The sequence below is a fragment of the Cottoperca gobio genome, chromosome 16, assembly GCF_900634415.1.
Source record: "Cottoperca gobio chromosome 16, fCotGob3.1, whole genome shotgun sequence".
Taxonomy (NCBI): domain Eukaryota; kingdom Metazoa; phylum Chordata; class Actinopteri; order Perciformes; family Bovichtidae; genus Cottoperca; species Cottoperca gobio.
In genome coordinates, this window is record NC_041370.1 from 403,996 (window position 1) to 419,790 (window position 15,795).

The 15,795-nt window shown below is 40.6% G+C and overlaps 1 protein-coding gene across 1 annotated transcript in view; it reads right to left on the reverse strand.

Annotated features, from left to right (window-relative positions):
* The window catches only part of col6a4a (collagen, type VI, alpha 4a), a 53,989-nt gene that overhangs the window by 14,512 nt on the left and 23,682 nt on the right, over positions 1-15,795 (reverse strand). The window contains 16 exon segments of the mRNA XM_029452465.1: positions 410-472; positions 1,191-1,244; positions 3,985-4,029; positions 4,134-4,160; positions 4,280-4,351; positions 4,996-5,049; positions 5,491-5,583; positions 6,575-6,720; positions 6,831-6,909; positions 7,812-8,167; positions 8,268-8,846; positions 9,908-10,486; positions 10,832-11,389; positions 12,119-12,679; positions 12,873-13,493; positions 14,540-15,109. Coding sequence (XP_029308325.1) covers positions 410-472; positions 1,191-1,244; positions 3,985-4,029; positions 4,134-4,160; positions 4,280-4,351; positions 4,996-5,049; positions 5,491-5,583; positions 6,575-6,720; positions 6,831-6,909; positions 7,812-8,167; positions 8,268-8,846; positions 9,908-10,486; positions 10,832-11,389; positions 12,119-12,679; positions 12,873-13,493; positions 14,540-15,109 — 4,457 coding nt within the window.

Genomic DNA, 15,795 nt, shown 5'->3' on the forward strand with positions numbered 1-15,795 from the left:
TTTAATCACATCATCCCTGATGTCATATCTGTTAAATATGAACCGCACGCAGCCGGTTAGCCTAGCTTAGCACAAAGACTGGAAACGGGGGAAAACAGCTAGCCTGTGTAAAGCTAACAACATATAAAGACCTAAAAAAACTAAAGAACATAAATGAAAGATAAAGTAATATAACGTGTGGCAGTGATTACAGTACATGTATATATATATTTACACAATGAGAAGTAATAAATATATATTTATACACGGAGGACTGAAGTGTTGCATCTCATGACCTGAAGACTAATTCAATAATAATAAATAAAGTGCAGAGCATGACGTGTGTAATGAGAATAAAGAAGTATGTTTATCTTTTACATGAGTTCTGTCAACAGAGAACTTAAATTATTACTATAAGTGTTGGACTCACCGGATCTCCTCTCAGTCCTCGCTGTCCTTTCAGCCCCACCTCCCCTCTGATACCCGGGATACCCTGAGGACAAGAGATCGACCTGTCAATCAACCAGCCGGGGGTCAAAGGTCACGGCTAAATGGACATTCCACAGACACTTTGTTCCACAAAGCAGCACTAATACTTTATGTACACATATATTTATAAATTACTCATCAAAGTGAATCTTCACATTTTCAGGGTTTTTTCATGAACATTATTAAATCAGTATTTAGATAAATCTAAATTATAGATAAATATACTTTTATTTTATATATAAAAAAAATACAAAATATGAGTAGACGTTACAGCAGGTGCAACCATTATATCATTCATAAATAATATATATAATATCAAAAGTAAAAGATTTTAATTTAATTAAAAATATATTTTATAATTGTTTACAAACATTATACTACAAAATTACAATTATTCCAACTGAAACTTTATATAATTCAAATATTTTAACTTTATAATATTATCTTTAATGTATTCATATAATATAATATAAATTAACAATTACATTTAATAAATTGAATATTGTTATAAACAACAAGACATACTAATACAATTTATTTATACATTTTAACGACAACATGTTTTAACTTTACATTTTGTTTGCATGTTTACAAATGAAATCTCTCATATTTACATTTCATAGTGATATTAAATAACGTGCACGCTAACATACTGATGAAGTTTTGGTGCATTGCTCACAGACTCATTATCACATAAAGAGAAAATGTAAAAGAAGTTTTACGGGGTTTCCTGAGTGTCCTAGCTCTCCTCGGCCGCCATCTTTCCCCGTCACACCCTGCAAACACAAAACCAGAACAAAATCCAATTAGCTGATTTCCTCCAAACAGAAACCAGCAGCAGCTTCCTCTGATGTCAACACATCTCATCTCATCACATCTCATCTCATCACATCACATCACATCACATCTCATCTCATCTCCATCACATCACATCTCATCACATCACATCTCATCTCATCTCATCACATCACATCTCCATCACATCACATCTCATCACATCTCATCACATCACATCACATCTCATCACATCACATCTCATCACATCTCATCACATCACATCTCATCTCATCACATCACATCACATCACATCTCATCACATCACATCTCATCTCATCACATCACATCTCCATCACATCACATCTCATCACATCTCATCACATCACATCACATCTCATCACATCACATCTCATCACATCTCATCTCATCTCATCACATCTCATCTCATCACATCTCATCACATCTCATCACATCACATCTCATCACATCTCATCACATCACATCTCATCACATCTCATCACATCACATCACATCTCATCACATCTCATCTCATCTCATCACATCTCATCACATCTCATCACATCACATCTCATCACATCACATCTCATCACATCTCATCACATCTCATCACATCACATCTCATCACATCTCATCACATCACATCTCATCACATCTCATCACATCACATCACATCTCATCTCATCATCACATCACATCTCATCACATCTCATCTCATCACATCACATCTCATCACATCTCATCTCATCACATCACATCACATCTCATCTCATCTCATCACATCACATCTCATCTCATCACATCTCATCTCATAACATCACATCTACATCACATCTCATCACATCTACATCACATCTACATCACATCACATCACATCTCATCACATCTCATCACATCTCATCACATCACATCTCATCACATCTCATCACATCTCATCTCATCTCATCACATCACATCTCATCTCATCACATCACATCTCATCTCATCACATCTCATCTCATCTCATAACATCACATCTACATCACATCTCATCACATCTCATCACATCTACATCACATCTCATCACATCACATCACATCACATCACATCACATCACATCTACATCACATCTCATCACATCTACATCACATCTCATCACATCACATCTCATCACATCTACATCACATCACATCTCATCACATCACATCTACATCACATCTCATCTACATCACATCTCATCACATCTACATCACATCTCATCACATCTCATCACATCTACATCACATCTCATCACATCTACATCACATCACATCTACATCACATCTACATCACATCACATCTCATCTACATCACATCTACATCACATCTACATCACATCTACATCACATCACATCTCATCACATCACATCTACATCACATCTACATCACATCTACATCACATCTACATCACATCTACATCACATCTACATCACATCACATCTCATCACATCACATCTACATCACATCTCATCTACATCACATCTCATCACATCTACATCACATCTCATCACATCTCATCACATCTACATCACATCTCATCACATCTACATCACATCACATCTACATCACATCTACATCTCATCACATCTACATCACATCTCATCACATCTCATCACATCTACATCACATCTCATCACATCTACATCACATCACATCTACATCACATCTCATCACATCTACATCACATCTCATCACATCTCATCACATCTACATCACATCTCATCACATCACATCACATCACATCTACATCACATCACATCTACATCACATCTCATCACATCACATCTCATCACATCTCATAACATCACATCTCATCACATCACATCTCCATCACATCACATCTCATCACATCTCATCACATCACATCACATCTCATCACATCACATCTCATCACATCTCATCTCATCTCATCACATCTCATCTCATCACATCTCATCACATCTCATCACATCACATCTCATCACATCTCATCACATCACATCTCATCACATCTCATCACATCACATCACATCTCATCACATCTCATCTCATCTCATCACATCTCATCACATCTCATCACATCACATCATCATCTCATCACATCTCATCACATCACATCTCATCACATCTCATCACATCACATCTCATCACATCTCATCACATCACATCACATCTCATCTCATCTCATCACATCACATCTCATCACATCTCATCTCATCACATCACATCTCATCACATCTCATCTCATCACATCACATCACATCTCATCTCATCTCATCACATCACATCTCATCTCATCACATCTCATCTCATAACATCACATCTACATCACATCTCATCACATCTACATCACATCTACATCACATCACATCACATCTCATCACATCTCATCACATCTCATCACATCACATCTCATCACATCTCATCACATCTCATCTCATCTCATCACATCACATCTCATCTCATCACATCACATCTCATCTCATCACATCTCATCTCATCTCATAACATCACATCTACATCACATCTCATCACATCTCATCACATCTACATCACATCTCATCACATCACATCACATCACATCTACATCACATCACATCTACATCACATCTCATCACATCACATCTCATCACATCTCATAACATCACATCTACATCACATCTCATCACATCTCATCACATCTACATCACATCTCATCTTATCACATCTCATCACATCTCATACCTGTTCTCCGTTAACGCCGTCCAGCCCGTCTTCTCCTTCTCCGCCCTGCAACGTGTTTCAGAGTCAGGAGTGGCATCACTTTGCTCTTTAACGTAAACGTCCACACAAAACATTAATAACGTCATCACAGTCCTGCAGGAGTCACTCACCCTGTTCCCCCGGAGGCCTCGGAAGCCCTGCACACACAAACACACACACACATACACACATCAGTAGCTGCTTCTCTCAGACTATAAACATCATTAATATTTACATAATAATAATCACTAATATAATAAGTGGAGCCGTGTTTTACCTTCTGTCCTCGCAGCCCTGGACAACCCTGAACCCCCTGAGGTCCGCTGGGTCCAGGACGACCTCGCTCCCCCTGAGACACACACACACACACACACACACACACACACACACACACACACACACACACACACACACACACACACACACATTATATAAAACATTAGTATTATTATTATTATTATTTTGTTTACAGTCTAAACTTTTTCCTCTTTTATTTTCACGTTACATTTGCCGGATAGTGTTTTACTTTACAAATTACAAAATAAAAAAAAGACAAATAAAGTTTTTTTAATTAAATTGATGATTGAAACATAAAACAGGCTGCAGCGAGGAAAACAAAACAAAAACAGAAAGAAACAACGGAGAACATTTAGCAAGACAAATAATTAATATAATAAAATGTTAAAAAATAAAACAAAATAAACAAGGATAGAAAACAAGGATTAAATCTTTAAAATTAAAAAGATTAAACAGAAGGTCCTGTAGGTTCAGAGAGTGTTTTACTCCTGCAGCTCCAGGATACGTGACGCGTCTGTATTTTGTGTTGAGTTTTATTATTTTGTTTACAGAAAAGCAGCTTTTAATAAACTCTTTAATAAGCTTTTTATAAAAATCTTATCTTGAAAAATGGAAAGAGTTTCATCTGCAGCCAGTTTTACTCTTCTCTGGTCAAATCTTTATGAAATGTGTTTAAAGGGATGAAGCGGCACTCACAGCGACGCCCTCCTCTCCTGGGAACCCGGGGAATCCCTTCTGTCCAGACACGCCCTGTTTATAACACACAGCAGAACTACATTTAAAACTTTCACAAGGTAAAACGTCTTCGTCCTGCTGCGTCAGGATAATAATAATAAGTCTTATTTAAATCTTCACTTCACTGTTTGCTAATCTTTCTTACGTCTTGTTCTTATTCTACTTATTTATTCTTAATCTCCTTCTTCAGATAATGTTAAGCTTGTCATACACTATATTAATTATTAAAATAGAATACAGCCTGACATTAAACATCAGAACTGTCCCTTTAAGTGAAGAGGGACAGTATATATTAAACACACACATATATATTCAACATTAACCCTAACACATGAAAATGGGATTCAAAGTGAAAAACCTTTACTTTGAAAATATCCAGGAGTGGCACCAGGCCTGTCAGTTTCCCCAAACATTCCTGACATAGTGAAAGTTTAAAGGCGTGTATGTTTCAGTCACCTTTGACCCCGGGAGGCCCCGAGTCCCCCGGATGCCTTCATGTCCCGAACATTTGCACATGACGTTGCAGCACTCCCTGTCTGACACCGAGTCCTGCAGAGAGTAGAGGAGAAAGCAATCAACGTGAAGCGATGCACTTTCTTATTCATGAAAACTAATATTTTAGAGTTGTGTACTTGAAATATACGTTTAACTCTGGCATCTGTTGTTTCTGATCGCTCTCTTATAAGTTCATTTATCCTTGTTTTTCTTTGTTTTCTTGTTCAAACCTTCAATAAACAAAACATAACACATTTGTTTGCCAGACAAATCACTGGAGGCTTGTTTCTAGTCTTTGTTCAGACATAATTCATAAACTTATAGAATTTCTAGAAAGATTTTTATCACAAGTTCACTGGATTCTTGTTTTGTTAACATGCTGAGTTCCAACTTCCCTGAGGCTTTGCTCTGGTTTCCATTCCTGCAGACAGACACACTCCACACACACACTTTATAACACTACAGTGTAATGTCTCCACATCACACAGTAACAATCTCTTTTACAAACATAGAATGAAAACATATTGTAATAAAGACGTCTTATTATCTGAAGAACAGACAGACGAGCCTCAGGATGTGTTTAGACTAGCTTAGCACAAACATTGGAAGCAGGGGGAAACTGTTAGCCTAGCTTAGCACAAACACTGGAAGCAGGGGGAAACTGTTAGCGTAGCTTAGCACAAACACTGGAAGCAGGGGGAAACTGTTAGCCTAGCTTAGCACAAACACTGGAAGCAGGGGGAAACGGTTAGCCTAGCCTCTTAGCACAGAGATCATACTCTGTAGTGATATTTATCAAGCTACAATGTTTGGGTTTGAATGTTGTCTTAAAACCCCCAGAAATCCTGACCGGGTTACTGAACAGAATCCACAGAGCCAGTTGCGAGTGGTGGATCATGTTGAGCAACCCGGTCAGGATTTCTGGGTGTTTATTAATTAAGACTTTTTTGCCGCTTTGAGAATCACAAGTAGTTCCTTTATTGTGGAGCGAAGGTTGACATCTCTCCGGCCGACACCTCCGACACTCAAACTCAGAGCGACTTACAATCTGTTTGAGGATGGTGCTGCCGACGCTCCCCATGCCGATGCTGAGAGGAAGCTTGTATCCGAATCCGCGACCGAACTCCACCATCTGCAGCTGGGCTGGGTCCCGGGCCCCCTCCAGAGCCACGGTCAGCAGAGCGCTGACCCCTGCACACAGATAACAGGGTTTCTCTTAAACGTCTGTATCAGCTGCTACGTGATCTACGAATATGATGTTGTAATTGTGAAGAAGAGAAATGCAGATTGTTGGAGTTTACCAGACTTTCGCAGCAGCTCTGACTCGTGCTCCAGCTTCATCACGTCTTCATCGAGTCCGTCGGAGAAGATCACCAGCACCTGAAGGTCAGACACACGTTACGCTGCTTTATTGTGAAAATCAGTCTGACTCTCAACTCATCCAATCAACGCTAACGAGGAACAATCATCACTCGTGGAGAACAGGACGAGGATACTGGAGCTGATCTCATCTTCTGATGATAACTGGAATATTACATCTTCCATTTCAAAGTAAATCTATATTATGTAGTGAATGAATGAACACAAACACTTCTCCGGTATTATAACTTCAACCATAAAAAACTAAAAACAAACAAAACTATATTTCATGCGAGTATAAAACGAGTCATTATGAGAGTTTAGGAGTTACATAAAGATATAATTCAGTTTCTTATTTTACACTTAATGTTACTAATGATCTGATATATATATATATATATATATGTATAAAGTGTATAAAGTACTGTACTTAAGTGCAATTTTGAAGTACTTGTACTTTACGTGCTTTACTTTAAGTATTTCCATTTTCTGCTACTTCATACTGCAGATCTCAGAGGTATTATATTACATATTATGTATTATATATTATATATTATGTATTATATATTATGTATTATATATTATATATTATATATTATGTATTATATATTATGTATTATATATTATGTATTATATATTACATATTATGTATTATATATTATATATTATATATTATGTATTATATATTATATATTATATATTATTTATTATATATTATATATTATATATAATATATGATACATAATATATAATATATAATATATTATATATTATATATTATATATTATATATTATATATTATATATAATATATAATATATAATACATAATCTTTACGTTGAATATGTGAAAGACTGGGATGTTAACACAATAAAATAATAGAGATTTCTTTCCGTAGAACTTTGTGCTTCGTCTCAGACTCACCTTCACGCCGGCTCTGGACTCGCCGCTGAACTTCTGGCCGAAGGATTTCAGCAGGGCGGTGTTGAAGTAAGTGGGCTCTGCCAAATTCAAGGTCATGACTTTCTTCACCACTTCCTCGCTGTAGCCCTCAAAGTTGAAGTCGTACAGAGATCTTCCATCGCGACCCACCACCCGGAAGGCGATGTTGGTCTTGACCGGCGCGGGGCCGACGCAGCACAGGCCTTGTAGCGAAGACACGTAATGTGCGATGTCCGGCAGGAAGCTCTGGAGCTTGTTGTGGCCGCTGACCAGCATCTCACCCGGAGCTCCGGTTCTTCGAGAAATATCGAATCCCATGGCGATATCAATGCTGCAGTCTGTAGCAGTGGGAGACATGTGTTTACCTTTGGCAGTGATAGACACAGAGGAACATGCAGCGAGATACATAAAGAGGCAAAGTCACACATTTCAACTCACCACTTGGGTCCTTGATGGGTTTAGATTTGCAGATTGTGTCAACCACCTTTTGCTTGATCTTTTCCAAGCTGCCGAAGTTCTGCACGGTAAACAGCCTCTCAGGGGTGCCGGTGATCTGCTTGAGCTCCAGGTCGTGGACTTTTCCAATGCCGATGGCAAACACCTCGATGCCCAGATCCCTGAGACGATTCGCCGCCTCCTCCACGTCATCCTGCGATTCACCGTCTGTGATTAGCACCAGATTCTGGGAGATCCCGGCGGATCTTCGGCTGCCCCGTGATGCCTCAAAGTAATCCTTGATGGAGTCCAGGGCCAGTCCGATGCTGGTGCCTCCACCGAGTTGCTTCATATCCAAGATGTGCTCGGTCACGGTTTGCGAGCTGTAGAACTGGTTCAGGTAAAACTCATTTTGGAACAAACTGCTGAACTGGGCAAGTCCTACCCGCACTAAATCTTCACTGACTTTGAAGCTGTTCACTAGTTCTGAGGTGAACTTCTTCATGGTGGCGTAGTCCTGTGGGGAGATGCTGCCAGACTGATCGAGGAGGAAGACCAGGTCAGCCTGCTGTTTCTCACAAACTGCGAAAGCAAAGAGCGGAAATGTATCCACATTAATAGTAAATAATCGAGCCATATACTTGGCACACTTCGAATTCATTAGAATTTATTCTTGGTAGCTCCCAATGGTTGGAGGATTTCTCCATATTCATCTGTTGACAAATGCCCAGAAGTTTTGTGTCCCTGACCTGCTGTTGTGAACATCATCTAAATTACATCTCATTACTTGAGTAAATGATATAATCCCATTTAGAGCCCGATGAAGAAATTGCTAGGTTGACATTATTGGCTGATATTTGCTTTATCAGTTTTGCCTCGAATGTTGGCAGCTTCCAGAAATTGCAGGATATGTTGCATGAGCTCTTCCCAAGCCTGTCCTTGTACTTACTACTATACAACAAATATGCTATGATCCTATGGTTCTGCTCTCACTGTCATCAGAATAGTTTGAGAAACGTTTTGTTCCCAATCCTTAAATCCCAAGTTTTCAATTCATAAAGTCGAGTCCGAGTACCGTTATTATTTATCTTTATCTAGGAATCTTTCCTTTGCTCAATATGTTCTAATATGGAGAGAAGTGAGGCTGAAAAATACATTATTTGAGCAGCACAAATCCAATTCCACTGGTAAAAGTATCTACATGGGTAAACACTTCAATCACAACCTGTTTCTGGCACAGTACAGAGCTTTTCCACCCGGACTCACAGCTCGTGAGTGAGAGACGGATAAAGAAATGGAGAGTAGTAAGAGAAGAGCAAGAGCAAGAGCAAGTTCACCCCAGTGGGGTGAATCATTCTGTATTCTTTCCTGAGAGTTAAAAGTAAAAAGCTGCTGCAGTGCCTGCTTATTATTTATATATTTTCATTCTTTAAAAGTCTCTGAAACTCACATTTTTCCGGGGGAGGAGCCCCAGAACTCCCGCTTTCAAAATCCTCACTATTTTTGTGTTCTCAAGGTTCAAGAGAAAACTGAGCTGAGGAGAGGTAGGCTCGCTTTACGATGCTATAAATCATATTCACAGATTCTCCATCTAGATTTAGAACTTTGGTGTACAAAGGTGCTGTGACACTTCTGCCTCTTACCTGGCTTGGTGGTATTGCAGAGGACTATAGTAATATTCTTGTACAGAGTTTCCAAGGCCTCAAAATTATCCACATAGAAAACTTTGGAGGTGTCGTGACCAGCCATGATCTCCAACTGCGTCTTGTTGGCTCCTTCCACTCCGATACTGAAGACGCTGATTCCTTTTTCTCGCAGTGCCACGGATGGCGCCACCAGACTGTTACGGTCGGTAGCATCGCCATCTGTGATCACCATGAGGATCTGTGGCACCTGGAGATCCGCCCGACCGCCGTTGTCATTGTTAAAGAACTGCAAAGAGTACGCCAAAGCCTTGCCAGTGTAGGTGTCTCCATATGGGGACTTCAGTGCTGATATAGCTTGAAGAACCTCTCGTTTGGAGGCGTACTGTTTCAGAGTAAAAATAGAGTTGGGGTCGGAGGAGTAGAGGATGACTCCAAAGCGAGTCAGGTTCTTGCCAACGGTGGTTTGGTTCACCATTGACGCCATAAACTTCTGCATGCTTCTGAACTTGCTCAGGGTTATGCTAGTGGAGCCGTCCACCAGGAAAATAATGTCAGCTTTTTCTGTCTTCCTACAAACTGGTTGGAAATAAAAACGAAAACGGGGTCAGAGGGAAAGGAAGCAGGAACGTTGAGGAAACATTTACAGTTTTCTGACATGTGATGTGTAAATATGTAAATGAGGCATTATGTAATGTAACTGTTGGTGACTTTAGGAGAAATCTACACAAACACACAAAGTTAGAAACATAAACTCTGGATGTTCTGATGTTTTCGCTCTACTTTGAAAGAACAACATAACACGACTGAAAGAAGATGTGTTATGTTGTGTCTCGCCTTAAAGAGAATGGAGGGAATCCGTGGCTTTTATGTACGATTACAGAAAATATTTGATGTTTTGGGATAGTCCCAGACTTGTCTTACCGCTCTCTGGGACACAGAGCTCCATGGCCACCTGGTTCTCCAAGTCTTTCAGAGCGTCAAAGTCCCTCTCAGAATACACCCTCTCCGATGTACCGCTGATCTCCAGCAGCTGGGTGGTGTTAGCGTCTACCACTCCAATGGCGTAGACAATCACTCCCTTGTCCCTCAGAGCCTCAGCGGGGCCTTTGACCTGGTCTTGTGCCTCGCCGTCTGTTATCACTACCAGACTCTGTCTAATGCCAGGACGCCCGCCTTTGAATGCATCAAAGTACTGCGACACACCTTTGATGGCTTCACCTGTGAGTGTGCCTCCACCAACCTGCTCCATACCATTGATGGCATTCAACATTTCTTCCTTGCTGTAGTATTGGTTGAGGGAGAACGCTAGTTGTTGGATGGTGCTGAACTGCATGACAGCGGCGTGCACCTCATTTTTCCCAATGCCGGACTTGCTGATGACAGATTTCATGAAGTCTTTCATTTTACTGTAGTCTTGTGGAGCGATGCTCCCAGAGCTGTCAATCAAGAAAAGGAGGTCGCCTGGTACGTCTTTGCAAGCTGTGGACACAGTAGCAGAGACATGTTAGTGGGGCCTCTTTTTCCTGCTTTTCTTGATTTGTGGCTAAAAGTACAAAATGCAAAATGGATTTATAACAATAGAATCAGTGAAGTAAAGTGCAACACCAACTGACCACATCGCATAGTTTAATTCTCAATTAATCTCTAAACAGATATCTGACTATGAATGCAGAATCTGTAGGACGGATTTTGGTATCGGAAGCGTTCTTGTTTCAGTTTGTTATCCGAGTAGTATTGATCAATCTATCAATCAAGCTAAAGAGGCAGAACCCATGGGCTATGGACCAACGATGATTTTGCTTTTTATTAGTTTAAAATGAACTTGTAAGTCGTAGACGTCGTCTCTCAACATTCCCGCGTCTCAAGATGCAAACAGTCGCTAAACAAGACCTTCAGGAAAATAGCTCCTTGACCCGAGAGGCACAGAGATTTCCTGCGTTTCTGTTTTATATCATATTAATGTGAATATTTTGGGGTTTTGGACGGACAGAACAAGACATTACCTTGGACTTTGAGAAACTGGGACATTTTTCACTATTTTCTGACATTTTATAGACCAAAGGATTAAGCTAGAAAATTATCATCAGATTAATCTATAATAAAAATAATTGTTTGTTGCAGCCCTACTGTCCGATGCTGGTGTGTGTTGCACTTAACTGCCACATACAGATTATGGTAGACATCCATTTTACATACAGTTTTCCTTACCGTCTGGAGAACAGATGTCTGTGATGATGTCGTCCTTGATGGGCCTCAGAGCATCAAAATTATTGACAAAGAAAGTCCTCTTGGGGTCGCCGGAAATCTCTTTCAGCTCTTCTGTGTCTGCACTCTTCACCCCGATGGCATACACGGTGACACCCTGCGCCCTCAGTTTTTCTGCAGGAACCTTGACCTCATCAGCGGATTTTCCATCTGTGATGACGATCAGGTACTCTTGGACTTTATGACCACGAGTGGCCTCTGCTTGATCAAAGTATGGGCCCATGAATTTCAGCGCTCTTCCTGTCTCGGTCCCACCTCCTATTTGTATAATATTGTCGATGGCTTTCTCCAATGTCTTGGTATCGGAGTAGGTTGTCAGATCAAATTCTAAATTTGGCAAATCTGCGTATTTCACAACCCCCATGCGGACATGTTGTGGCCCAATACGAAAGGTATGAAGAAACTCAATGATGAACTTCTTCATGTCTATGAAGTCGTTGGGGTAAATGCTTCCTGAGTGATCGATCAGGAAGAAGATGTCTGCTTCATCCGTTTGTACGCAGCCTGAAAAAAAAGCATGAAATTATTATTATTATTATTATGATCTTTTCCCAATGCACCAGCCGTACACTCCCTTTATATTGACTTAAGTAAACGGTCTGTGCTATAAATATAGTTCTACTGTTAAAACTTTTACTTAAAAACATATTTTTTAAACGTATTCGACAAAGCCGATAAAACAAAGACTAGTTCAGACCTTCTTTGATGCGCGTCCTTCTTGTACTGACTGAGATATCTTGGCGAAGGATGTTATCGCACAGACTTTTCTGCAGGCTCTGCTCCAGAGATTTCAGCTTGGCAAAACTGTCCACAATGAACTTGTGCTTATTGGGGGGATGAGACACCATCTCTACCAGCTGGGCATCGTTGGCACCCTTGACTCCTACAGCGTAAACAATGACCCCTGCCCGACGAAGTTCAGCTGCTGCTGTGCTCACGTTGTCCTGGGATTCACCATCTGTGATCACCACTGCCAACTGCTGGACACCAGTGTCTTTCCTGCTTCCTGTCGCCTTGATAAAAACCTTCTCCAGGGTGAACTTTAGGGCCTCTCCAGTATTCGTACCACCTCCATGATAAGGCAGGATTTTGATGAAATTCAGCAATTCGTCCTTGTTGTTGAAGGTGTTGAGGTGGACCAGTGCTGTGGCCCTGGAGTTATACATCACGATGCCCACCCGGACTCTAGATGGACTGACTTCCAGGCCGCTCACTATCGAGTGCAGGAAAGAGCGCACCAGCTTGAAATTGCGATTGCCGATGCTTCCTGACTCATCAACGATGAACACGATGTCTGCCAGTTTGGCTGCCTTGCAATCTGTAAAAGGGGCAATTTATCATGAAATCATTATTTCCAATTCACTTGTGAGCTGCTCAACCCTTAAGATACATTTCAAGATAAAGGACAGATGTAGATGAGGAATACTCATTTCTTTATCTGTTTGTGAACTTCTTCCTGACAGACGAGCATACTTTGTGTAAAACATTTTATCCTGTATACTTTCCTACCGTTAAGATTACATGACAGGTATATTTCCGCAACATTTCTGGAGGTTCCACCGAGAAAAACAAACCCTCCCCAAGTTTCTTTTTGAGAAAGTGACCTTTCCTTCTCCTGGACCGTTTAAAACCTGAGGATTGTTTTTAGACAGCCTGGGGTCACGCTTTGCAGGGAGCTAACGGTGGTAAGTTAAAATTGAAATGATTAATTGTGGATATTTCATCCGATAACTCAAATTCTAAAAAGAGAGTTTATGCATTTGACGGTTGATTGAAGCTCCAACCGACCGACTTTTGCCCCACAAGTAAACATGCAGCCCCCTTATTCAATTAAATGAGACCAGTCTGTCAACTAAGCCAGGATGGAAATACTGAGGCCTACAGCCACAACATGCAGGTGGTCCGGGAACAAAGTTGAACCAGGTTTAGGTGTACTGAGTGACACCTATGGCCCTGTCAGATGTTCAAATCTAAAAATTCCAAATTGGACCAATGGATTGGACAATAAACTGGGATTCCCCACACCTGAGGTGTCCTAAAAAGGTGCCAGGCATCACCTGTTCTGCCACCTCCAGTAGGACAGGTATATGATCACCTTACATCACAGGCGTACAATAGATCTCTTCTGGTGATGCATCTGTGGAAAGTGATCGAGCTACAGCCGAAGCTAACAAGGTAATGGAACTGGAACCCATCTGTCAGTAAGAAGCAGCTCATATATCTGAGGCTTCATTCAATGGTAAAATACATAAAGGGGGTGTCTGTGAATAAATGGTTGTAAATTAAATGTTCAAAGGTGCACTAAAGTGGTTAATTAATAATAATAATGATAATAATAAAAGTATAATTTTAAAAGTTGTTCACCTCCGGTAAGAGTGGTCTCCGTTTCCTCAGTTTCAAAAACAGCCCTCAGTGCAGGTACTACATTGCTGATGGACTGGTATATGAACGGTGCAGTGGCAATGACACGCATTTCCTGCATCGATGCACCGAGACTCAACCCCACCACAGTTATTCCTGATGATTTGATCAGACGTGACTCCCTATACACGGAATCATCTGAGTCTTTTCCACTTATAACAACCAGGATCTGTCGGTAGCCTTGTTCCGCACGGCTTCCTGCTTCACTCGTGAAAAAGTGAGTGCTGCCGTACTGCAACGCGAAGCCCAGTCTACGAGGCTCGTTGGGTTGCAGTTTTCGCTGGCGGAAAAGCTTAACATTGTTCTGGGTCTCCTCTTTGGTTTGGTGAGAATTAAGAAGGTGTTCCATCTGAACTTCTTGACCATACTGGGCCCAGTCTAGATGGTAGGCAGACGCTCCGATGTTCAGTTGATTGGCCAGTCGGGTGAGGATGCTCTTGATCTGCTGGAACTCTAGTTTAGTCACGCCGCTGTCCACCAGGAAGAAGATGTCTGCAAACCTTTCTGCCAAGGCTGAAAGAAAACACATCAAAAGAACAGTAAGAAGATCTGCTTTTATAGTTGACCACTCTGGATGGAAGAGAAAACACGGGCAATTGATCAAAGAAATGATCAAAATCAGATTGCATCTTGTCCATGAATTACAAGATACTTATTCATTCACATTCAACGCTAGTTCTTTACTGATTAGTTTCTTTGCCAGAGTGGACTTCTGTAGTCATTAGTATGTGAAATACTCTTTTTTCTTACAGGTTGCAAATCCTACATACACTACATTTTCTGGACAGCGAAGGACTCCGAATTATGGTTGATTCAGTATGAAACAATTAACGAGCACTAATAGTAATCTTATCTGGAGGCCAACAACTCAACTTTGCCATTTCTGTGGAAAAGTTCCCACACTAAACTTCTAAAACAGAAAGTTCAATGCAGTTTGTCCCCAAACAACTTAAGTCATTTTTTGGCCGACAGCATTTTTCCCGCCTGACCTCAAACTGGAACCAGAGTCTGTTAGATTAAACACTACGAGCCTTCATGCCTTATGTCTGCAGGCTCGAACCACTTTACATGTTCTGTGGAAAGATATGCTTTTGATAAAAAGGAACATTTATTTAAAATACTGCATAATGTCAGTTCCTGATCCACCAGGCAGAGAGATCGAGGTCTTCTCATTGAGTATTACTCCGCCTGTAATGTCT